At 42.6% G+C, this 25,649-nt stretch overlaps 1 protein-coding gene across 4 annotated transcripts in view; it reads right to left on the bottom strand.

Moving 5' to 3' along the window:
• Nucleotides 1-25,649, bottom strand: part of MNAT1 (MNAT1, CDK activating kinase assembly factor) — a 126,541-nt gene that overhangs the window by 90,886 nt on the left and 10,006 nt on the right. The window contains exon 1 of one of the 4 annotated variants that reach the window (XM_026088683.1): nucleotides 17,295-17,320. The exons of 2 other annotated variants lie outside the window; for them this stretch is intronic. In XM_026088683.1, the coding sequence (XP_025944468.1) occupies nucleotides 17,295-17,305 (11 nt within the window). In that variant the 5' untranslated portion in view covers nucleotides 17,306-17,320. Of the gene's footprint in view, nucleotides 1-4,927; nucleotides 4,948-17,294; nucleotides 17,321-25,649 lie in introns of those variants that run through there. One more of the 4 variants, XM_026088684.1, reaches the window with a different exon arrangement.

Below are 25,649 nucleotides of genomic sequence, written 5' to 3' on the forward strand. Positions count from 1 at the left end.
TAGACGTTAAACAGCAACTGCAACACAGGCCTGCCCTTGCTTTCAGGTTTTCTTCATGCAATAAGACTGAAGACCGCAGTTCTCCCCTCAAAGCACCCTGACAACGGCAAAGCAAGCGAGGGGTCTCCACCACGGCTGGAGGGAAATGATCCCAGCAGCACAAACACATTTATTCTCCCTGCCCAAACCGCTTTGCCGAGGCTGAAAGCTAATCCAAACACAATGATGCTTTTTGTGTCAAGAGGAAGCTTGTTTATTGACACCATCAAACTCATTTTGCCCAGACCAGACTGCAATATCCTTATTTACTCTGAGCACCACCTTACCACACAAAAAGCCCCATTTATTTGCCTGGGGCTGTTCACAGTGCAAGGTACTATTCAGCACAAGTGGGGATACCAAAAACGTGCCCGGAGCCTTCCAAGCGCCTCCCACTATAACCATGGAAGAGCCGCCACCACCAGACCGAGCAAGACTCCAGCCCAACATGACCACAGGCAGAAAAATCTCAGCACCGTTTCTACCAGCGCCCAGTGTTACGCAGCTCCTGGGCGCCTTCTGTTAATGATTTCAAAATCGCACACAAAATACACCTCCTGCGCAAAAATAAAGCAAAAATACCTTTCTGGGTTTATTTCTTCTGCCTTAAAGAAAATTTCAGGGTTTAAGACACTTGCTAACCAGTCAGTCAACATTTGATAAAGGAAGAACACACAAGAAGGTCAATTAAAAAGAAAAAAAAAAAAGAAGAGTATTTGGGCACGGACAGCGTGCAAAGGGCGAGCCGAGGACCCCACCTGCTGCAGTCACGTCCGATCGGCGGGGCAGCGGGGGGGCCTATTTATAACCTGGGTGCGTCGAAGCCGACACAGTCGGACGCTGTCGGCCCCTCGCCAGCTTCGCGCGGCACAAAGGCAAAACGAGCCGAGAGAAACGGCGCCGACGGGGCCGCGACGGCTCGGGACCAAACCCCGCGCCCAACCGAACCGGCTGCAGGGCTGGCGGGGGCAGCGCGGGCTGGAGCCAGCCAGCTTCGCTCAGTGGCTGCCGTCACGATTAGAAAGCGCAGAACAAACACAACTGTGTCTTGCAAGCGATCTCTGTCCCCAGCCAGTCCGGGCACGCAAGCGCCCCGCACGCAGGGACGGCTTTGCTGTCTCCTTAGTTTTGGCAGCTACCGCTGTTTGTACATCTTTCTCAACCCGGCAAACAAAGTGCAGCAAAGAATCTCCGTCTCCTTTTTCCTATTTTTAAGTTCTAGAAGAAGGGAGTGTAAAGCTACAGAAGTTGGCAGGTGGATCCGCGTGCAGGTGTTTGCATTGTTTTTCATCGCGGTATTGCCTAAGGACCAACAGAACAGGGTCTCCCTGGGCGAGACATTACGCACAGACAGTAGCACCTGAAACTACTTCGCTTCATTCCCTCCTCTTCCCTAAATCAAAGACCTTTCAAGTTTGCACAGGACTTGACTACGGAAAACACCGCCCCGCAGAAACGCGCTCCACACCAGTGCTCCAGTGCCTTCCCAACCCGGACCGCTGTTTCTAAGGCTAGCAAAGAGCTTTGCCTACTAAAACAGATGAGTCAACACCTCACCATGGGAATCCCATATCGGGCGATCGAGTCCCTTCACACTCACTCAGGCACTTTCACCCTCACTTATTTATACATAATTCCTTTTGATTTCAAAATAGCTTACACGGGACAAAGCGAGGGCAGAACGGGATTCAGTCCAAGTCCTGCCTTCCCTCCCTCTCTCAGATTTAATACACACAATGAGATACCAGGCTAATTTCCTAGGAGAACGGTCATTTTTGCCCCCGCAAGCTGCAGCCCCTTGCCCAGCGATGGCGAGCATGCTTGCTTATACATTTCAATCTTATTCTTAAAGAAGGAAAGAAAGCTGTCTCCCGAATTCCTGTCCAACTAGTTCCTTTTGGTTTCGCTGCCTACCGCTAAACTCAAACCGCACATGTACAACACGAAGGCGGATTCCGGTAAAGGTGGTATTTACACTGTAAAACCTCCCCAAAGCCTCTGTCCCTACACTAGGCTCAGCGCAAACAGCAGAGCAAGACACGGCTTGAAAGAATCTCGTCTTAGACTGTGACCGCAAAAAACACAGCATAGCTCCTTAGAGACGCAGCAGCTTACGTGACCTCGCCGCCGGTACCTACATCACCGCAACAGCCGGACGTCCCAGGCAGCACGCGGGGACAGCCAGCGCCAGAGCTGGCGTCACAGAGCTCTCCCACGGCCCACGGCAACTCAGGTGCTAATTCCACCTCTTCTCCATTTGCGTGCAAGGAGGGGACAGCCAACCAAGGGAGCAGGACGTCCTTCGGGCCTTCTTTTATTGCCCAGCACAGCATAGCTGGCTTTCCCCAAGTAAGCAAAGCACCAAAGCACCTGCCTAACACCTCTACAAATCTACAAAAGCCAAAACATGTGGCTGTGTGTTTGCTTAAACCGAGGGCCTCAAGAATTGTTTGTGCGTTTATATTATATGAAATAATATAAATTATTAATAACATATAAGATAAAATCTGTTATATTATACAAATACATATCTTGAAGAGTGTTTTATATATGAATACATTATATCAATATTATATTTTGTATTTTATATAAAAGTAATTATATATATGCATACATACTATATATATGAAATAACAATGACAAATGTCCTTGCCTAAAAAAATAAGACTATACATTTGTTCAAAACTGAATATAATTGATTGAAGACAACAATTTTGCATGAGGTCTAAACAAATACAGGTGTGATATTGTTGGTTCTCATCTTGACACAGAGGCTGTTCGGCCTCTGTGATTTATATTTCATACATTCATTAAAACATTCTATTACCATTTAGATTTATGTTTGAAACCTGAGAATAGGTAATGTGGATGAAGATAGCAATAGAAAATGCCCAGGGAATTAGGCATGCGCGAACAACGGGGGAAGACTATTAGTAATGTCACCAAAGAAAGCAACCACATCGTCTCCAGGAACAATAAAGTCTCCTGGTCTTCCACAACAGGATTATAAATATCCATACATTAGTTTTCATTTTCATGGTTTGATCTGTCTTTTTCTTCCTTTTCACCCCCAAGAAATATTAAATGAACGGTTCAGTCTGTAGGCAGTCTAGAATGACGCCACATTTTGGAGGAAGGCAAATAATGAAGCATCTAGATGGCTTCGCACCACGAACGCACAAATAGCACCACATGCCTCCTATACACCTCAATGCTCAGTGGCTGCAGGAGCAGGCTAGAAATGCTTCTGGTTCACGGCAGGAAACAAGCAGAAGTTCCTCTCCAGAAAGCTATCAGACATTTATCAACTAAAATACACTTACTGGAACCGAGTGTTTGTTTTGGACGAGATGTCTTACAGGGTGAAAGATTTGTGCCCAATCCTGCATTCCTCACACGCAAACACACACACTGCCGCCTTCATGTAAGGAGCACGGGAGATAAGGAATCAATCCTCTTGGACATTAAACGGATGAAAATGGCTCACCACATTAGCATAGCTTGACGGTGCTGCTTACTTTTCTAGCTTGGCTGGCAAAAGAGCAAGCAAAACAGAATAGAGGAAGAGCTATTTTTGCAAGCAGGAGTACTAGAAACTCTTTCTTTTTTAAATCTTAGATTCCGCTGAGCATAGCAAAAATTTGCAGGAATTTAGATACATAGCCATTAATCATGTCAGAAAAAATCTTTATGGCTTTTGCTTTTGACTAAAAATATTACAGAAGTTACTACCCTTCTTTGCAAAGGCTATTTTTAGTAGATAGACTTATTACAGTATCAAATATTAAGAAGCTCTAAGTCCCCCTTTTTCAGCTTTATTAACCAAGATATTTCTCTAATTTAAAGTAACAAGCATAACAAACAATGGAAAAAATAGTCTAGATTTAAAAAATAGTAATAGGGTCTTTAACAAATAGCCAAGGCTCAAACCACAAACAAATGGAAAGGAAAGAATCAGGGGAAAAAAAAAAAAAAAAAAAAAAAAAAGAAAGAGGTATGTTTTCCCTTGCTCCTCAACTCTGAAGTCGGGGGAAATTTACTTACAGCAGTGGAGTGGTTCTTGATTTATGAATGGGGAACAGTAAAAACAAACAGAAAAACCACACACAGGAGAAATCTTACAGAAGGATATCTAGCTTGATTTTTAAATCAAAGATGCTTCTAAAAAAGCTCAGAGACTTTGTGCTTAGCTTGGAGTAGACAATTTTGTGTTTTTTTGCAACAAGACTCTTAAACTGGGACAAGAGGGGCCCAATTCGGAGCAAGCAGCTGCCAAACCTGTTTATCTCACAATGTTCCATACATTTAGCAAGGACTCGTAACCCACAGTGGTTTCTGCTACATGGCCAAAACTCCATCCAATATTTGCAATTGGCCACTGCAGGTTTTTCCAAAACTAGGCTGATGGACTAGTAGGTACGGCTTAAAAACGCAGATTCTTTCTACGGTCTGTGGCAGTGATGAACTTGGTCCTCTGAAGAGCTATGGGATCTAAGTAAGAGGAATGTTTATTCCTCCTCTTCATTTTAGGGGTTAGGGATCAAAAACAGAGGCGAGAGAAAGCAGCACAAGTGCCATGAAGCTAAGCATTTCCGAAAGCCGCAGAATAAAGGAGCTTATGAGATCAGTAGCCCAGAGGCGAGAGGGGAGCTGGGACTATTACGAGACAAAATAAGTCTTTTCCTTTTCACATCTCAGCTTCAGGAATTTGAAAGTACTTTTTCAAGAACTTGCAGAAGAAGCTGTCTAGTCCTTTGGGTCACCACTTCCCTTCTCTGCTGGCAAAATGCAAGAGGGAGTCGGGGAGAAGAACATACTCATTAATCTTTCCCTCTCTCCCAGTTCAGATTCTGTTCAGTTCTAACAACGGGGATTTTGCTGTTCTTACCTCATGAGAGGACAACGTCAGAAAGCTCTCAAAAACCCATCAGGCCAAAAAAACCCACGCTGGGTCTGTCTTCAACTAGTAAACAAACAGGTCTCACAAGCGTCTTACCTGCCGTGTAGAGGGTACAGCTCATTATGGTAATAAGAAACATTTCAGGTTTCTGGCAAAATCATTCTTCTATTAACCAACAGACAGGAATTTATTTAGCACTCTTAAGAAGCTATCCTCAGTTGTCCGCAGCTCCCCTCTCTTCAGCCCACAGTAACATGTGCTGCAAGCCAAAAATCTCAGGAGATTGCTTTGCTAACCACCTTTTTTTTTTTCAGATATATCAAGACTCCAGAGATCTGATCTTAACCCTTCCTTTACAAAACAAAGGATAACCAAAAAACCCTCCGTCTGTATCTGTATTATGTCAATTCTCAGCATCATCTGCCAAGCAGCTAAGCATATAAATAGTCTAAAAATATAATACCTTTTGGGAATAGGATGCACGCACACACTTTTGTTTCAGTTTGGTGCTGTCAGACTAGTTCTGCTCCACACTGCAGAAAGGAGGAGGTTAAATGAACCCAGACATCTCAAAAATTTAGAGGATTCAACCACAGTTAACAGTCTTTTCCAAACACCCATATACATACCCTGATCATTCTACAAACACTACAGACCAGTTCATCTCAGCTGCACTTACCAGAAAGAAAGCAGACCAGGTAGTGTTGGAACAACAGCCTTGAATGACTGACATTTTAAGCAAAAAAAAGACATACTGAGTGAATTAATAATAAACAGAAACATTTCCACCACCCATTGTGTGTCAACATCTCCATTACAAAACCATTGCAAGTAGTTTGGACCTAACTAAAGAGTTTGCAGCAAGCTGAAACTTAATTCACATTTATCCCATACATGAGCCTTTTCTTTTTTCCCCAGAAAAATTAGAGAAGAACCTTTTATGGTATTACTACAGATACAGAAATTATTTCTATAGATGGATATTTAAATAAAAATGGTCTTCATGAGATACTGCTGTCTAGACAATTAAGCACACAATCATTTAAAAAAAAAAAAGTATCTTACATCAAAATTATCAACTGAGTCGAAGTGTATTTACTTGACAGGTCAATTCTTAACAACTCAAGAGTAGCTGTGTGGCATTGAGAAATAAGTGTTTTCATAATGAGTATGCATACCAAAATCGACAGAGAATTTACCCAATGTACCAGAATAGCTACTTCAAATCCATTACAGTCTACTATGCAAACACATGCATTAAAATAATAATTCACCTATATCAACAACCCCTTTATTATAACTAACTCTCCTTGAATAAGAATCTTTGCAAGTTTTCAGGGTTTTCAAACAAACACCAAATTTGGTAGCTATCAGGACAGGAGGAGAGAACTAGTAGCTGCCCACAGCACACCTGACCATACGACACAACTACCAAATTCTCCACGTCTGCCTTCAGTCTAGAAACTGCCCTCTTTAGACATGGTCCGGTTCAGCATTGCCCATTGCCTCACAGAGCCAAGGCAAACATACTTATCATTAACAAGTTTACAGTCTCACACAGAACGTAATACAAGATACTTTGCTCCCGTCTCCTCCCATGCCCATTTGTTACCGCGTGAGAAACTCCTGCACCACTGTGTGGGTTAACCTGCCCCCAGAGCTTATATACCTTATTAACTCAAGTATTTTGAGCATTCGCTTGCTTAGTCTTATGAAACACTTGCAAATACCAGAAATCATACTTGGAAAAAAACAAAACACAACTAAAAGCTTTGGGGACTCAAAAAGGTCACAAGTCTTTTACTCAATCCAAACCTACCTTCCATCCTGACTTTCACCACATTTGACAATATATCAATGGATATGTGGAAGCAAGACAAGGAAGTGCGGCTATACAGTAAAAGGAAAAAAAATAAAATAAAGATATTTATGGCATGATGGGAGATCCCGTCCACTTTACTGAGGGCTTGTCACAAGACACTCCCATAGTTCATGTCTAGCCTCAGCAAGTAAGGAGATAAAGTTGATAAAACACACATCTTTAAGAAAGCCAGACATATGACCTAGGTCTACAGAAGAAAAAAACATGGTGGTTTGGGGTCCCAATGGGAAACATGCAAGTTTTAAAAAGTCTCTCGAAATCAAAAAACTTTTACTCATCTCTTCCAGACATACCCGTTGAATGATCTGCACATGTTGGCTCATGTGTCTCAGCTTTTGGGAGGAACCAAGCCAAACTTCTGCCAAGAGCACAGACTTATATTTCACTCCAAGCCTAAAAAGTACACAATCCAGTTTCCTTAAACTATTCCGATAAAGAAAGACACGGTGGGTGCTTGTATACACACTTAAGAACAACTAAAATGTTGGTAATGAGAGGAGTCTATTAGAGCAATAACTACATCTTCCATGTTCTGGATAGTGCTGAAAACAGTCAGTGCTCAAAAAGCAGTGTGCAATGAAGAACTGTTCTCTCCAGCACAAAGTTTGCTTGGTTTGAAAAGATTGTCACGGCAGATCGTGCTTGTAAAGTGCTATGTACTAACTCCAAAGTAAATCATGTTTCATGATACAAAGAAAAAAAAATCAACTATTTCCTTTTAGGTAATTTATGTCAGAAGTGAGTGACCAAATTTAAAGTGCAAGACACCAACTCCCATGCTCATGGGTACCAAAGCTCCTAGCAACCTTGAATTTATATATTCAACACAGGAAAACCAAAACTGCAGTTCTACATGTTAAGCCAGCACTAATGCCAAAGAAGTTGCTCTAATCTCCCTTCACCCTCTACTGTACACGGTCCTTCCCCTGTCATCCTCTCCCACGGGCCAGAAACATTTGTGCAGCCACAGGTTATTTGCTGGGTTATTTTTCGGCCAGCGAAACTCCCCAATTTGGTTCACCACTTAATTCATGAATGCTTATATCAGCACACACCAAAAGACAAAGCGGAGGTAGCAGTGAGGAACCAGGATGAGATGGTTTAAAGCAGCATGTTGTCAAACACTAAATCACAGTCAAAGTAAGCCTTTGGATGGAAGAGTGTAAAAAGCAACTCTCTCTTTCAAAGCTGTGAATTCAAGAGCACACAATGTCGTCATTAAAATTTGTCCTTTCCTTTCCTCTTATGAAGCTTTTATGGCATACATGGCTATTTTAGCTTGATCTGAAAGTATAAGGAGAGAAACAACCCCAAAGCATTATTCATTATTTCAGGGTACCCCAAGTTGCTTGATCAACACACCTCTAGAAAGGTAAGACAAAAAACAGATACAACACAAGCAATGCAAGAACAACAGGTGGGGAAGCAGACAAAGGATGAGGCAGGTATTTTTCAAAATCACTAAAATTAAAGGAGCTAAAAAGCATGTCACAGCATTTCAGAGTATTTTACAGGCAAGTCTTTCCACAATAAAAATAGGATGCAATGCAACTGGACAAAACAAATTCATGCATTTGAGAACAGTGACAAAGTTACTGGGAGCTCATCATTTAGAAAGCACCAAGGAGAAGGAGAGACACCTCAGTGTACTAGTTAAATAGTAGCTCGTGATCACTTTGTAATGTGATGCAGTCATGGAAAGGCACATGCAACCCAAAGATGCATCAGGAGAAGTATTGCCATCAGAATTACAGTCAGGCTCTGCTGAGACGTCACCTGAAATCACATGTACAGGTCTCAGCACTCACGTTCCAGATACATGAGTTCATACTAGAAGCTCAGAAAAGGGCAACTAGGATGATCAGAAGAATGGAAGATTAGCTCAGAGGAGACTGCTCTAAATATTTTAGGAGATATATACAAAACAGGCAGAAAAAGCTGTTTAAGTTAAACTAACAGGTTCAACCAGCAGTGCAGAATTTACACTGGAAATCACAGTTTCTACCAGGCACAGCAGTGAGAGTCTAGAACCACTTCCAATGGAAGTAACATGGCAAAAAATTAATTTCAAGGTGAATTTTGATACGTTCATGAGGAGGATTTTAATCACCTGGCTGTCCTAAACAGAAAATTAGATTTGATGACCAAGAAGATGCCTTCCAGCCCTATCTGTGGTCCTAAACTCTGAAACCCAAAGAGAACAACAACTTAGGAAGGAAACTGAAAGAGGAAAGAGAAAAGCTAATTCTGGTGAAGATACTGAAATCTTACATGTACCTAACATCTTTGAATGATGAAATTTTTTAAGATTAAGACCATATGCATGGCACAGATGTTCTAGCATCCACTCATTCCACTCGTAACAGAGGTAACTCCTAACTGTAGGTCTAAACCAGTCTTTCATAAATTGCACAGATTCATAATTTTTCATCAATAATCAATTTACCTTATCTAACATACATTGTGATACGTATCTGCCTCAGCGATCCAAACTTGATTTCCTTGGATCAATTTTTCACCTTCTGGAAAAGGGAGAAGGTAAGATCATACTACTTCATATGCACAGAAGAAAACTAAAGAGTAAGCATTCTCAGCTTGTCTTATTTCAGATAATACATGTAATTTAACATGTAAATAACACTTACATATTCTACTATCTTGTAAAAAAAAGAAAATTTTCTGGTAGCAAGTATATAGCAGCTGATCTGTACTTCTTCTGTACATCTTGTACTATGACATGCTATGACACGACTCATAAGTAAAAAGTTTAGATGGGTGACTTACGTGCAACAGAAGTTGATGGTCACAACTCAAATTGTTTTTCTCTTCTCTTCACCAGTCCAAGATGGCTTTAGCGAACAAGCTGTTTTCCAATACTGCTGCCTTTTCAGTGAGACAGACCAAAGGCACCAGTAGCTTTTGAATATTAAAGACTCAGTAGCATTTTTGTTGTTGATAGCACTCCAGTTTCCCAGACAAGTGCAGGTAATTCTACATCATATCCCAATTCCCTCCTGGAATTTCAATTGATTGGGGCATGCTTAATTTCCTGCCTGAAAGTATTGTTTACAATGACTTGCTAAATCTCTGTTCCCTTTACTGTAGCAATGGGAGTAGAACGAAGAATGATCTACACGCTCCGTAGAGAGCTTACAGAGCTCAGTCTAAATTAATGTTAATGTTAACTTGCAGAAAAGCTCATCCAGAAAAACAGCAAAAGAAAGAAAAAAAGACTCAATAACATTTTATTGCCGTCTTGCATCCAAGTGCAGAATTAATCCTTAAAGACAGAACCCTGGGCAAGTATCTTTTAAAGTGAAAGACTGGCGTTTGAAAAACAGGCAAACGTACTTGCAGGGAATGAAAGGTTTGTGTATTTTTATTTTTCAAAATGTGTGTGGGGGGAAATCAAGAGGAAGTTTTTTGGCATGCCAGATATATCAAATTCCAACAAACAATTCCGGGCTTGCTGAACAAGTCCACTTCAACATAATAACACACACAAACAGGGCTGGAAGGGACCAGCTGGGTCATCGAGTTCGGTCCTCACATTTGCACATAACCATGCATTAGACGGACCAGAGAAGTCTGCAGAACATTTGCCCCTGGAAGTACTAAAGGTCACACGAGCTGCTCTGCAACCCACCATTAAGGTTGTGACAAATCTACGTTTCTGTAACCTAAAAAAAAATTAGAGGAGATACGAAGTATGAACCCAGAAACCAGGCACGGCATCTCTTGTTGCGGTGGAATGCTTATTTAGGAGAAACCCTGCTAGCTTTGTGCCTAACGCTTATTTGCAGTGTATCACGTCCCAGAGCGGGCCCTTTTGATCCTCTAACGCTCTTAGCATCACAAGCAACTTATCATGTGCTGTGACTGTGTAGTCCTGGAGCTGTAGAACTGATAAAGGCAAGTTACTCTAAGCTACAGGTTTACTTTCAGTTTCTGTAACCGCCCAGATTTTATTGCATTTCCTTGAAAAGTTTCTTTATACCTCACCAATCTTCACTTGTCCCAGTGTAAGTGTGAAGGAAATATTCATTAGAATATCCTAACAGTAGCAATACAAAAAGCTTTCCCCCTGCCACCCCCACGTCTCATTTGGGAATCTCCTACTTCCTACCAATTTTTAAGGGTCATTCCTCACTCCATTTTCACATAATCCCTAAACAACCATTATCACATCTTTTCTCAGCATGAGATAAATTATAGACTGTGCTTCATAAACAGTGGAGACCTTAGGATTACATTCTTGGTGGGACACAGCATGGTAAGTGTTTCAGGGACGTCTTTAAATTCCCTACAACATGCGTCCAGTGAAACAATTGCAAGAACAAGTATGTTCTGACTTAAAAATAAAAATACAAAAATAAAAAACACCAAAAACATCCTCCCCCGACCCCTGTTGGCTATTGAGCGGGATGGATCGCAACTTCCCTTCCAAGGGTGACGCAGATCCTGACCTACTTAAAGCCTGGTAGGGAACATTTTTTTGCATTGCAAATTCAGTCATTTTTCAAACTTTTTCCTCAAGCTTAAAAAAAAAAAAAAAAAGCTGCAATTGCTATTTCAGTGCATTAAACCAGTTGGTGATCACCACTCTAACTTTTTGAAATTAACTTTTAAGGTCACGTTAAACGCACCTACTTTTAGAGGAAGGCATTAGACAAGAGCAGGGAGGACGTGTTAGACCTTCATTAGCTATGCTGGCATCTCAACCATTTCCTATAGACTGTCGGGAAGCAAAAACCCAGCCCTGTTCAAGTGAAGCTGAGGAGGTAAATGCCACTGACTTCACAGCTACCAAACAGGACTCTGAGAAGATACGTTGCTCACCACACCGCAGGGATAGCACGAAGTGTTCTTCCAAAGCCACAGGGCCATTTCAAACATCTTTATGACAATGGAAATCTGCGCTACGTACTCATTCTTTTAAGATTTGTTAGTAGGAGCAACGATGAGGAAGGTCGGTTGCTTAAGGTGGGAGTGGGAGGCAAGGCGACTTAAATGGAGGGTCAAAGAGGCAAAAGCAGAAGAAATCCCTTTCAACAGACACACGACATTCTCATTCGTACTGATGTCGCTGCCACCACGCGTCGGGGCCCGCGAGGCCAGGAACCAAAGGAGAACAAAGAGCTGCCGCAGGCTCCCCGGCGCATGTATTCAGAAGCGGCTGCAGATGTTCGGGCGACAGAATACGCAGGACACGGCGAGGATGGCAGATACGGCGAGGACGGCACACAGCCAGCGCCCCGCGCAGCAACCTGCTCGCGGGCAAGGCTCGGGCGAAGGATTGGAAGGAGGGTAATGAAGAACAGATCTGTGGATGTTTATGCAGGGCTCCTCACAAGCGTATGCACCAAACTGAGAACGCAGATATATTTCTTTGGGTGATTTTTTTTTTCTTTTTTTAAACATTAAACCCTGAACAATGAAGACTGCTTACACTGATCACAGGTAAGAGTTGCTGATCAAGAGACCATAGGTAAGACGAGCAAGGAACAGCAGTGATTTAGAAAATAAATAGCTTGGGAGAAGCACTTTTAAATGACTGTTTTAGCCACAAACCACATCTGCCACCATCTGTAGAGATAGCCCAACTTCTTCATTTTGACAAAACATTTTTGTGCATTCCTATCTCAGGATAATGTTAGCCGGAAAAATAAAAAATCTCAGAATTTCTATTCACTACCTCACATGGCACCATCTTTGAAAGAAAACTGCAAACATCATGCAGACAACCAAAAACCACCATTAGCCTTGGCTACAGCCTCACACCGTATGTCATCATACCCCACTAGCCCCACTTGCTAAGTAAAGAGCCACTGGAGACAAGTAAGGAAATAGAAACCTGGGCCAAGATCAGATGATCAATTCCAGACAATATTTGAGCTGATCCTTGTTTTGGCCAAACATCAGCTGAGAAGAATTCAACAATACTGTCAGGTTCTCCCATAAACACTGCGCTGCTCCGTAATTACACAGGATCTGTGCACATATTCAAAGTCAGTGTTTTATTTAGGCTCATAATGGCTATGTTAAGGACACGTGTCAAGTATGTCATTCCCAATCCGAGAAATCTAGTGACCAGAATTTTTCTTATTCATGCAACTCACACACAGTAGGCACTTCTAAAGATTGGTTAGCACCACTAGAAATAGTCAAATTAAAACAAATCAGAAGAATATACTTGCCTCTGCCCTTGCAGCTGGCAGAGACCACTGCAGTAGGCAGCAAGGTGGCGCTGGAGGGTGAGAACGTGCACGACCCACGCAAGGGATGATGGCCCTCAGACTGCAGAGGCTTCTGTGAGCATCCTTCCCTGATGGGGAAAGAAGTGGTGATGGGAGGGCGATGAAGGTCATCCGCTTTCCTGACTACACATTGTTATTACACAAATAAGTTAAGTTCATCTAAATCAAACACACATCCGTAGGAAGCATGAAAGCATTAGAAAACAGAATTTTATGTTTTCTGTATGCTTGTAATCTCACAGTTCATTTTACAAATGACTTTTTGATTCTGCAGACCCTCCAAGAAAGCAGTAGCCACTAGCAAATTCCGGGATGACCTCTGGGTACCCAGTAAAGAAACCCAAAAAAGCAAAGGATCAGTTTCTCAGAAAACAGGGTATCGTCAACTTCAGGCATTTCAGATATTCGCACTTCACACTGATCACCTTTGACCTTCTTGGCCAAAGCAAATGGCTTACGTGCATAGGATACCATTTTCTCTACTATAAAATAAATCTCTAAAGAGATCCCAGACTGTTAATTATCTACTACTATCATTTCATGAAATTTTATGTTACTATGAATTTGTGGACCCAATCCTGCATGCCTTATGCACAAACTGTCATTAATGCCCAGAGAAAAACCCAGCAAAGAAGATTCCTTGAACAAGGACTGAGCAACGAGTCTTCAGGACAGCTCTGTGAAATTGTGCCTTTATATCAAATTTCTACCTTTCTTAATTTTGAAAGTGCAAGTTCGGAACTGTGGCCCAGATTCAGGGAGGTGTTTACCTGCGTGCAGGGGTCCATTACTGTTTTGTAACATGCTTACACAGACAGTCTTTCCAAAGGGCTCGCTCCTCCCATTACAGATAAAGTTAACATCTAAAGCAACATAAAAATGAAGATCCTGCTCTGCTTCGGTTTAACTGCTATCATTCATGAGCACAAGAAAGACCTTCTTACCGCACTCTGTCCTTGCAAGGTACAGTCCTTCAGCTCATCGCCAATACCTTTGATTAGCAGTCTACTTCAATTAAATCCACATGCCTACTATTAAAAATACCATTTCAAGAAGTTCTTTAAAGCTCTCAGATCCCATGAATTTAACTAGCTTCCTGAACTTTGCAACTTTTATCTAAATGACAAGCCAAGCTATTTCCACCCTCTAAAACCACATGTGATATTTTGGATAAAGGTAAAAGGTGTTCTACTGTTTACCAGTAAGAAACAAGAATAAAGAAACATTACAATGCTACAAAACAAGTGATCATCTTACCTACTTCTGCAAAGGACATAAGCCAAGTTTATTAGTCAAAAATAAAAAAAAGGGACCCAAAGATAAGAAGATATAGGTTGTTTGTAGATACTAAAGACTGTATTCTGCCTACACAACTATCATACATTCAACAGTTAAATCCTGAAAAGGATCCAGTTACAGGCACAGAGGCTGCAACTACAGTGACTAACGATGCCATTGTGCAACACTTCAGGAGAATTTGGAAAGCGACTGTAGACAACCTTTTGCATTTACAGTATATGAGCCTACGGAGGGCAAGGAAAAGGAAAAAAAAAAAAAGAAACAAACTTGCTGGGTGTTTTTTGCTGGAAAACCCTGAAAAACAAGTTTGGTGACACCCACTGCAGCATGACCTCAATCCAACATACAAAATTAACCAGTCTAACAAAATTCCCCAGTGAAAAACATGCTACAGTTGTTCATGAAAATCAAAGACCAGGTCGCATTCCCAAAAACCACCGAACTCAAACTAGAAAGGCAGACAGCTCTGTTGGCACTGGCAAAGCACAGCATCACCACCCTCCCCCAAATTGGAGCCATCACCGTGTCTAGCATGCCATCGGGGTTGACACGCTCATTAAAAATAAACTAATGCGTAAATGAGTTCACTGACCCTATGGACGCACAGCAAGAGTCTACCTCTCCATCCCCCCTCCTTTCAGCAAGCCTTTACATGTCACCTCTGCTTTGTGCCATATCACTGCCATCACGACATGCTGAGTCCTCAAAACCATTTTGTATTAAAAATAGAATACATGACTCAGAAGTTTCGAGGATGCAAACGCTTACTCAAAAGCTACTCCCCCTGCCCCAATGCCACCAGTAACAGTAACTTAGATAACAGTTTCCAGAAGTGCCAAGCAGTCGGCTACAAAACTGAAATGACGGACCTGAGGCACCCTTGAAATACCGTGTTTTCTTTAAGCACTACAGAAGTCAGCATTATTAAACATCCGGCGGGAACTCCCGTGGTGAGTGGCCCTTATGTAAATTTAATGCGACTGCATACCAAGATGATCAATTTTCACCTTTTATCTGAAGTGCTTAGGGGGAAGAAAGACACCCCCACAAAGCTGGCAGAGGTGTATTTCCTGCCGGTCCTTCTTTCTTATCTTGCTGTCGAAGCCTTGACAACAGCGATTCCCACACTCCCAAGCCCGCCACCCTCAATCGCACAGATACAATCACACCGAGCTGCTACCAGGACTCTCTGCGTGGAATCAAGTCTCTTAAATTCTCATCTGCTATAAATGATAAAGTGTTAAAACTGTGGGAACGTGCACAGTAAAGGTCGATTGAATGTAATGCAGTTTAATTGTATAAAGATGTGAATGCACTAATAAGATAATAGTATGTTTTGGTTCTGCTGGCTAGGCAGTAATTTCTCGCTCTGGGCACAGAGTCAAATAGCTCAAACTGTCACCAGCACCTGCATCGTACCCCCACCTACACGGCAAACAGTTGATACTGAAAGACAAACCCACGTGACTTTTGCTCAGCAGCTTTTAGCAAAACCAGTTTCAAGCAAAGCTAAATGGTCCATTAAATGACCGCACTAGAAAGAAGTTCTTTGTTTTGGACAATATACAATTAAGTCACTTTTTCCATCCCCAAGCCACCCATTTGAGAGGTATGTTAAAACTCAATACTTCACCATAGGCACGTTAAAAAGTGTGTATGAGCTGAACACTGTTGCTTAGTCATTCTCAGACATAACCTGTCAGAAGCTGAATATGTTCAAATCTTTTTCACCATAAAAAAAAAAAAACCCACGACACAACACACAGGCCAAATCCTTCATCCAGCTACTACTGGAGAAAACAGCTTGCTTCAGAGCCCACTGGGAACAGAGGGGGTCAAGGAAGGAGAGGAAGCAAAACACTCGGCCTCCAGCAGGCTTCCAGGAGGTTTTAGATTCGGCTTTGTGTACTTCCTATTCCCACAGGTATCATCCGTGAACAAAACCACTCGGGACATTACCGTTTGCAAGACTGGGTCCTTCACGACAACAGTCCATTGACTGCAACAAACAAACAAACAGCCACTATTCAGAGAGGAAAACCGAAAGACAGATCCAGGCACCTGAAAAAATGCAAGCTACACGCACTGGGAAACGGCCACATAGCTCAAATTCTGTGTTTTCCCTCACTGCATGATGTGGATCCAGGAGTGCCCAGTGTTGCCCTCTCCAAAGCCGCCCTGGCAGCAAGTACACAGAACAGTGTGGAAAACTGATAAGGAACCACTCACCACTTTCCTTTGCTACATATGTAAGTACTCCTGAGCCTTTATTCAACCAGAAAGGCTATAAAGGAGTAACAGATTATTAACGAGAAACCTGGACACTTTCAGAAAAGCGAGAGCCTAAACTTGATGTAAAACTGGACACAACAGACCACAACACCAGCCCAGCTCCGTTCTGCTCCACCCAGCAATACCTGCAAGGATTTCCCACCACCAAAAAAAAAAGAGAGGGGGAAAAAAAGAAAAATCATCTTGTTTCTGTGCTGCAGGAATGACTTGTCAACCATTAAATTCACATATAGCAGAAATGAGGACAAGAACTACATTGCCCAAAGGACTGGTTAGAGACATGAAGGCTTTCATGCCCTGTTCTGGAGTCACAAGCTAACACAGTTGTATTTTTGGTACTTTGCCCAAAGACCCTCACGCTCGGTTGTCCTCCCTGAAGATCACCCTGCTGTAAAGGTCACAGAGCAAAAATGCTTTCTGTATATTTTATACACTGCTGATGCCACCTGGGGAAAATGCGTCAAGCCAGTCACTCCCAGAGCATTAGGGAAAACCGGTTACAACACAAAAGCCTTCCTCAACTCGGAGGAGTGTTTACAAACGTGATGAATGCCAGAGTGTGTCCTAGCATGCCAGCCTGAAAATAAGTCAAGCACCTGGCCCTCAACACAAAAGGCTGACTCACCTGTACGGCATCTATTATCCTTTGAAAAGACCCCAAGTTGAGCACTCCGGGGACACAAAGTACTTGCAGGAGGCTAACAGGAGCGTGACTTTTCCTTGTCCTTCTCTCCACCTGCACACACAGATCGCAAAGCTGCAGGATGGCTTCCCGAGCAGGGGGGGCAGAGAAGATGACTCACACACGTGCGATCACTCTTCGATACTGCAAAAACACCCCCTGACACCAGCCCACCCCTCCTACTCTCGGAGAAAAAAAATGCACAGAGATTCAAAGATACAAATATGATCACCGATTGCTTAAACCTAAACTGTGGGATGCTCTAGCACCAATGTTACTCCATGCCCCATCCTGCAACTCCACTGAAAAAAAGAGAAGAAGTTTGAATGGCAGAGCACGCACACTAGCACGGGACACTGTACATTAACTAAGCCATGAGGAAACTGTGCTTTCTCTTTCACGCTATATCCTCATCTCCCTATCTATCTGAAAGCTGCTTCAAAATAAATAAATAAAAGATTGCTGATGACGATTATGATGCATCAAACATTAAACTAATTTCATGACCATTCCTGCCACCACTATTAATAGATTTTGCTTTGTATTATCGGCACCCATTCATTTATGTATAGAAGGAAAGAAAAGTAAGCAAACTGAAAGCCATCACTCATGAAGTGTCATCTGCACAGTATTCATCCTGAGTAACGTCTTGTACAAGCACTTCACTCGTACCAGTGACAATACTAGAAGGCTGGTCTAAACCGAATCCTCCCTCCCTATCTCCTATGGAAAGATCTGAGTTAAGAGATCTGAAAACTCCCTCCCCGTTTCAAGGAGAAAGTTGCATCCTTCCTAGCACAGCTCTCTTCAAATTACAGCACTTCCAGTACCCACAAGTGATCCTTTTATTCTCAGAAACAAACTTGCATAATATGAAGAGACAGCTTCTTTGCAACTTGTTTAAGCCAAATCCAAATCCAAGCTATATGGTGTTTGAGCAGAAGAAAAGCGGAGCCACTACATGTTCAGGCTGTCAGTTAAAACAAACACGTTAACTCCCACAGCATGTATCAGGGAAGTTGCGTGGGATCATCCAAGACCAATTTTTTTCTGCATGGCTGCCGCCAATCCACACAAACAGTTTCTGCTATAAGAACGCTAGCAAGGCAGCCGTTCCCCTAGCACAGGGCTGAAACCACCAACAAGGAAGCAGGCGAGCACCTAATACAGAGATTTCTCCCTTCCCCACCCCCCAGCATCACATATGCCTGCTAAAATTGCAAGGTAGAGTCCATCTCTCCCAGTAGTTTATTCTTCTTTCAAACAGGGGCGGCCATGGTCCCGCACCCCGCATTCAACTGCTAGTGCTTGTACAACAGCACGGCTGCTCCAAGGGCAGTGCAAGAAGTTAATCCAGGCGAAAATGAGTGTAAAGACCTAAAACAGATCGGCTCCCCGAACCGGCTCACCATGCAGCATCAACAAAAGGTAAAGCAGTAGGGGCACATGGACGGGACAGGCAGGCAACACCGGGGATGCCTGGACTCCAGTTGGCTTGAGCTACAACAAAGCCTCAACTGGAAGTTGCCCCAAGCATGGGGCCAGTAATTTCTTCGTACCACACCACCACTCACTGTTTCTTCCTGCCACTTTTACACATAAAATCCAAGGCCAATGACACCTTAATGTACAAAGTACAAAACTATTTTACACTAGCTAGGCCAGCCACAAAGCTCGTACCTTCACTAGAAACAGTGCAGGAAGAACCATGGTGCTTTAAGCGCAGGCACTACCACCACTGGAAGGGCACGAGCGCAGGTCCACGCAGATCCAGATGCCTGGCAATGGGCAACACAGCTGCTCATGATGCAGCTTTAAAATGCTCAAAACCTGCACACGAAGGAGCATGGCTGCAAAAGGGTCTCAGAAAGCACACAGACCATGCACAGAAGAGATACCCAGAGGGGCGGTTAAACAGTAGGTTTTTTCTGGCAGTAAAAACGCCCTTAGTGCTGCTTATGTCCATTTCCTGAAGGCCTTGGTCCTGCGTTGGCATCACAGCTGGCTGCCCCTTAGCTGCGCCAATACGACCGTTTGCATCGCTGGGCCATAAAGCGCAGCAGAAAAAATGAACCATGTTGAAAAAGAGAAAACAAAAAAAACTCGCATCCCCCAAATAACCTCACTCCTTTTCCAACTCCACTGTTTCTTTGGTTTCCTTTTCCTCCAGGACCAAAATTTCAGTTTTAATTTTGCTCAGTAGCATTGAGGTGATCCGATGGATTAGCTGCCCAAAACAGCAGGCTGTGCAAATTACAGGTCATCTATGTGCTCAATGTCATAGCACAAATTAGAGCCTTTAAAATACCCCAACACTGTACTGCAGAACAAAACTGAAATATAATTATCCTAACTAACATAAATGCCTTTTCCTGGAATGCCAGATGGCTACTCATAGGATCAGCTCAGTCTGTAAGAGTAACTACCGACGAATCTTGATGCCGTTTTAAAACAAATAATGGAAAGTGTTAAAAGACAGGTAGACAGGAAAGAAGTTTTAATGTTCCCCTTATAGCACACTTCTGAAATTTAGACATTCCTGTAAAATTTGCATGACTCTTCTCACCAGTAAGGTAGGGATAAGAATGCTTTTATATCATGGGAGATATCCACAGGCATAAAAGGTTTTGTGACCAGAGACAGCGCCACAGAGAAGTGAGAAATCAATGATCTGTTGTTCTTTGTGTATGTTTGATAATATCCAGTAAATAACTGGTTTATCAAATAAAGATGAAAATATTCTCTGCACACAGTATGAAACAAATTCTGCGAGATGAAAAATAACAGTTCAAGTTGATGATCACACGCTATCGAATACACAAAGAAACTAAGCTAAGGCTGAACAAAGAATCTTATCTGAACAAGGAATCTTATTTTTGACATTTTCTAACCTCTGAGTGCTAAACTCCAAAACAAAGCTTGGAATGTAGCTTTTACATGTCATTTGTACATACCCCAAGAGACCCTAGGTAAAAATACTCAAATTATCTTTAAAGCATCTGAAAGAATTTCTGCAGCAATAAGGAAAGGCAAGTAACCACAGTTTTACTAAAAACATCCCTCCAAACTTAGATAAAACAACCTTCTCACTGTGAAATGAAGTTGGACTGGTATATTTATTATGGGCCCTAGTAAAAAGCTGACCTGGCCTAAAGAGGTCATGCTTAAGACTGACAACTAAAATATTCTGATGTCACTCAGCAGAAGATGGAGGCCAGTCACGTAAGACCTTTGAACCAGCAATATTAAAAAGAAGAAAAAAAGCCACACACATAACCCCCCCACACACTCTCATCCCAACCACCTTCAGTTTCTGCTGTAAATAGTCCAAGCCAAATACGAAAAGCGACCGCATTAGGACAAACTCCAAATCGACTGCTATCAACTTATCTTAAATAAACTGCTTGTATTAAGTAAACTATTTGACAGAAAAATTACTATCAGAAAAAACACTGATGTATATATATATATATATATTTCTTTTTAAGTGAAAATAAATACTATGGTTTTGATCCTAAAAACATTGCCACACGAGAAGTCTCATTGCTTCTCTGGTCTACTTCCACCAGTAAGGTTACTCTGGCATTCAAGCATCTGAAGAGCCGAGACCCAGGTCTTTTCAAAGAACAGTCTTGCTACACAGTTTCTTTTTCCATCTGTTCCACTATTCTACTCCTTGGTACCTCAAATGGCTGGGAATTTTATTTAGGAATTCTTTTCTTTTTTTTTTTTTTAAATTAGCCATCATAAATTCAGTAAATATAAAAATCAGTATACAGGGAGATGTCCGTCATTGATACAAATCTGCCATTGACTGGCAGCTCCATGGAGCACCTAGAACACATTGGTTACAGCAAGCAAATCCCCTTTCCTGCCTCAGGAGACACCAGATTTACTTGCCCACACCAGATCTCCTGCCAGTAAGGATAAAGAGTCTCCAAAATTCTTAAAGATCAGGTAGGGAAGGACTCTTCCGGCTCGGAAGGTGACAAAAAGCAGTGCTCCAAAGCACACGCTCTCCAGCGTGCTTTGCAGGGGCGGGTGAAGCAGCGGGAAGCAGACCACAACGCAGGCTGCTGTACACACTGCAGGCTGCACTGCAGTTGCTCCAGCTCCCCCAGGCAAGAGCCCAAATCCCAGCGGGACAGAGCAGACTGCAGAGATGAAAGCCAGATCACTTGCGCCCCATCCCAGCTAGCTGCGGCACGCTGCTCTCGGAGGCTCCCTGCAAGCCTGGGCCGGTGGCCCGCAGAGGGCCAAGCACAGCGGCAGCTCCGGGCAGCCGGCTCCAGCGCCGCACTTCCCGAGGGATGCCAGCCCGACAACGTCTTGGGTCTGCTCTGTAAGGAAACCATGGAGCTCAAGTGTTTCTAAATCTTGCTAAAGACGGGAGAAAACACATACGTGAAGCAGTGAGAACACCCATACGGTGTGCTTTGCACACAGGTGTCCTGCTCCATTTGCGAGGCTGCCTGAACTTGCAGACAAGGTGCTATAAGAAGTACGTGGGAAAACATCCCGACTAGGCCTGCTAGTGTAACACATCCAGTGAATTAATACAAGGCAAATAGGAACAGTCAAAAGCAATTACGGTCCTAACATCTGCCATGCAAGCGTAGAGATCTCTTGGTACTAAATTTGTTGAGATTAAAAGAAAAAAAAAAACACAACTTCTTAATAGATTAAATACAAAATTGCATTCTGCCAAGAAAGTGGGTGGAGGGAATACCATCGTCCACGTTGCCTTCTGTGCTGTTACAAAGGCAATACTATGCGTAGCAGAGAATGCTTCTGGTTATTAAATTCTGTGTTTCAATACTCAATGGCATCACATTATATATGGCCTCTTTTTGCAATTAACCTCCAAAACACAGATTAAATATTAATGGGCAAATGCCAATTACGATTATGAGAAACAATAAGAGGACCATAAATTAAGTATTGTAGATAGAACAATAAAGTATTTTCACATGACCAAAACACTGTTTTAGTGTTAATGCTTCCCTATTTTTATTGAAAATGTAATTATGTACTCACAGGTGTTATTATTGCATAAAATCTGATAAACAATACTATCTGCCCAACATTATGATTCACTCTCAATAACAGAGAGCAAAGTAAGCCTTGTTGCTTCTTCCAGCCGAGACTAGCAGCACAACATCATTTGATGCTTCACAGAAATCTCCAGTTTGAGACTGTCCAGAGCACAGTAGGATATTTTCACAGTTATTCCTAGACTATTTCCATCTTCTGTAATTAATTATACACAATTTTATATTCTTCTCAGTATTACCAGCTCTCACACGCGCAACATATTTTCCCACTATTGTACTTTTTAACTAAGGAACTAACCTTAGGCTCGCTGAGAAAAAACAAACCATGAAACAGAAACACTCAAATATGTCACTCCCATTGCTTTAAGGTCATTGCTTCTGCTTCCTGAGGCTGATTTTTACAAAAAAATAAAGGTTCAAGACAAAACGTTTTTAACTGACTCTAGAACACAGTCAAAAAATGTTTTAAATAGCAGCTGTCTGATGCTCTGACGTACAGCTCTTGCAGTGATTCACCATACTGGTCACCAATGACTGCTTTAAGAATTGTAAGTGACATGGGACATGCTGTTCAGAAACAAATCAGATTTATGGTTATATTCAGTTGTTCCTGTTACCTGAAGTTAGAATTAGAAGCTCATTAAATATGAATACGTTTCAGAGAACGTAGAAGCAGAGCATTATATCGATGAAAGCTTCATTAAATTTTCAATGAGATAGCTGCTTCTATATTTGTGAAGGAAGGACATGGGGTAAAAAGAAATAAGTTAGGGCAATTCTCCTTCAGGCAACTTTGCATTTTCTGACTTACCTATAAAACTGATATGGATTTGAAAATAAAACATTGGCCTAATTGTGAGTACAAGAAAGAGTGATTGTGGTGCATTATATTCGGTGAATGATTCTTTTCAGATAAGCATTTGCCTTGCATACATGTGCCAATTTTATATAATTGATGGTGAAGGACGGGGGAATTGACAGAAAGCTAGAGTTGAAATTCAAATGATCAAGCTCGTAGAATACAGACTCCTGGACATATGGGTTCTGAACTCACTTGATGATGTAACTACCTTTTCAAAGTATTTACTTAAAAAGACATAGTAAGAGTGCTGGAAGTAAATTCTTACACCTATTAAACAATACAAAAAAAAAAAATCAACTTCTTGTGCAAGAAGTACAAATATAAATCTGTCAAAGTCATGAAATAATACAGTCTTATTTTTACTGCAGAGACTGAAAACAAGAAACAGACCTGTGACAGAGAACAAACTTGACACAAGCCCACCTATTTAACTAGATTTCTAATATTATTATTACCAGTAATTCAGACAATTATTTCTTCTCCATATGTAAAGGACCCTTAACCAACTTACATGAAAGACTGCAGAATCAAAAACTCAAAAGGTAGATTATGTGAAAATTCAAGCGGTTTGATCCCTCTTGTGGTCAGGCATCACGATATAAATTTATTATACCTCCACATTATGCTAGCCCAGTTTCCTTTGGAAATCAGGCTTCTGCAATGTGGCTGGTGCTCATTTCTTCCCTATCCGCTCTCCTCAGTATCCATTAGCCTCTTTCAGCCAAGTCAGGCAGCGGGCTCAATGGCATGCTGTTGCTCCCACAAGCGTGCACGGTCTGGGCATTATGCATTTGTCTTATAATTATGTGCTCGGCCTGCCAGAAACCAAGCTGTAGGGTTGCTCTTTCCACTCAGCTGGAAGTCAAGAGCCAACAAGCACCAGCTCACCTGCATGCATGCCCCGGCCAGCCGACTAGCACACACATGTCCCCAGCCAAAGTTCAGGCAGCAGCAGCCAGTAAACCACAGAGCAAGCAGGGGACGGGAGTGGGATCGCTGGGGTCCTGTGGTGGCAAGGGAGGAGGGAACATGTAGGGAACATCGGAGCAAGGGGACCACAGCTAGCGGAGATATTGCAGTTCAATCCCAAGAGACGAAGCCTTGGGAAATGAGGCTACTACCCGTCTCATTAGGACTGCCACCGCTTTCAGCCCTCCGAATATGCAACAGTCAATGTGCAAGCAGACAACGCTGTTTTATCCTCAGTGTTTACCCTGCCCTGTTCAAATCCTGCTTTGACAAGTTTACTACTTTTTTTTTTCCTCCAGTTTTCTTTGGCATGCATAGTGAGCATTAAATAACTGACCTCCTCAAAACCACCATGAGGTCGTATTATCCCCACATTACCAGATAAGGAAATTAAGCCACTATAATTAATGCCTGAAGCATGCCCAAATTTCACATTCCCGATTCGCGAGTGATTAGCATTCGCGCTGTATAGGATTTCCTGCGCTCAAAGCGCAGCTCTTGGGGAGTGCGAGCGCGGTTTCACACAGCCAGTGTTTCTGCCGCTCTGTGTTTCTCGTGGTGGGGCTGATCAGAGACGGAGCCCCTGCGAAATGCCGGGCTTCAGGAACTTGGCCGACTTCAACCCCTCTGTAAAGGAACTCACAAACCCTGGCTTCCACTCCAGGCCAGCGAAGGGCAGCAAAGTACCAGGGCAACAAACCCCTCTGCCTCGTCCTTCTTCCCTACCTAAGGCTCTGATCCAGGCACAGACTCCTTGCTGAGCTGATCTCCATTCATACCCCTGTATCCCTTCCTCCACCCACACAAACACACTTCTCATCGTCCTCACCTCTGATCTTCCCATGGCCAGCAGCTCCCAATTTCCCCTCCCCGGAGCCTCCCATCTTCCTCTGTGGCTCTTTATCTCCAGTCTTCTTGCCTATCAAGCCCCAGTTTTACCTCAGTCTTCCCTGGTAGTCCAGACTCCTTCTCCAGCCCCAGCCTCCACTTCCTCACAGGACCTCAGGTAGTCGCACCCCTTTCTCCAGCCCAGTTTCCCTCAAGTTCTTTGCTGTTTCTTTTACAAGACTAGGAGTCAACTTCCCCTTTCAACTCCACTACAACGTTTCAGGGTTTTCGCCAGAGCCGTGAGATATTTTTGTTCCTTGCAAGAGAGAAGGAAGAAGACTCCTCTCCAAAATCTGTCAGTTGGCAGCAAAGGTCCCCATGTGGACCATATACAATTCAAGTTTCCTAACTTCGTCCCAAGGAATAAATCTCCGAGCTGCCTGTTGCACCAATACATCATTGAGACACTGCCCATGTGGGGACAGCTAACTCTGAACACATCTGCTGTTTCATCCTGTATCACTTTTCCCCGAAACCAAGCAAATAGATCTGAAATCAAGGATTTGTTTAGCAAAGTTCTAGGTC

The sequence above is a fragment of the Apteryx rowi genome, unplaced genomic scaffold (genome assembly GCF_003343035.1).
Source record: "Apteryx rowi isolate R43461 unplaced genomic scaffold, aptRow1 scaffold_78, whole genome shotgun sequence".
Lineage (NCBI taxonomy): Eukaryota > Metazoa > Chordata > Aves > Apterygiformes > Apterygidae > Apteryx > Apteryx rowi.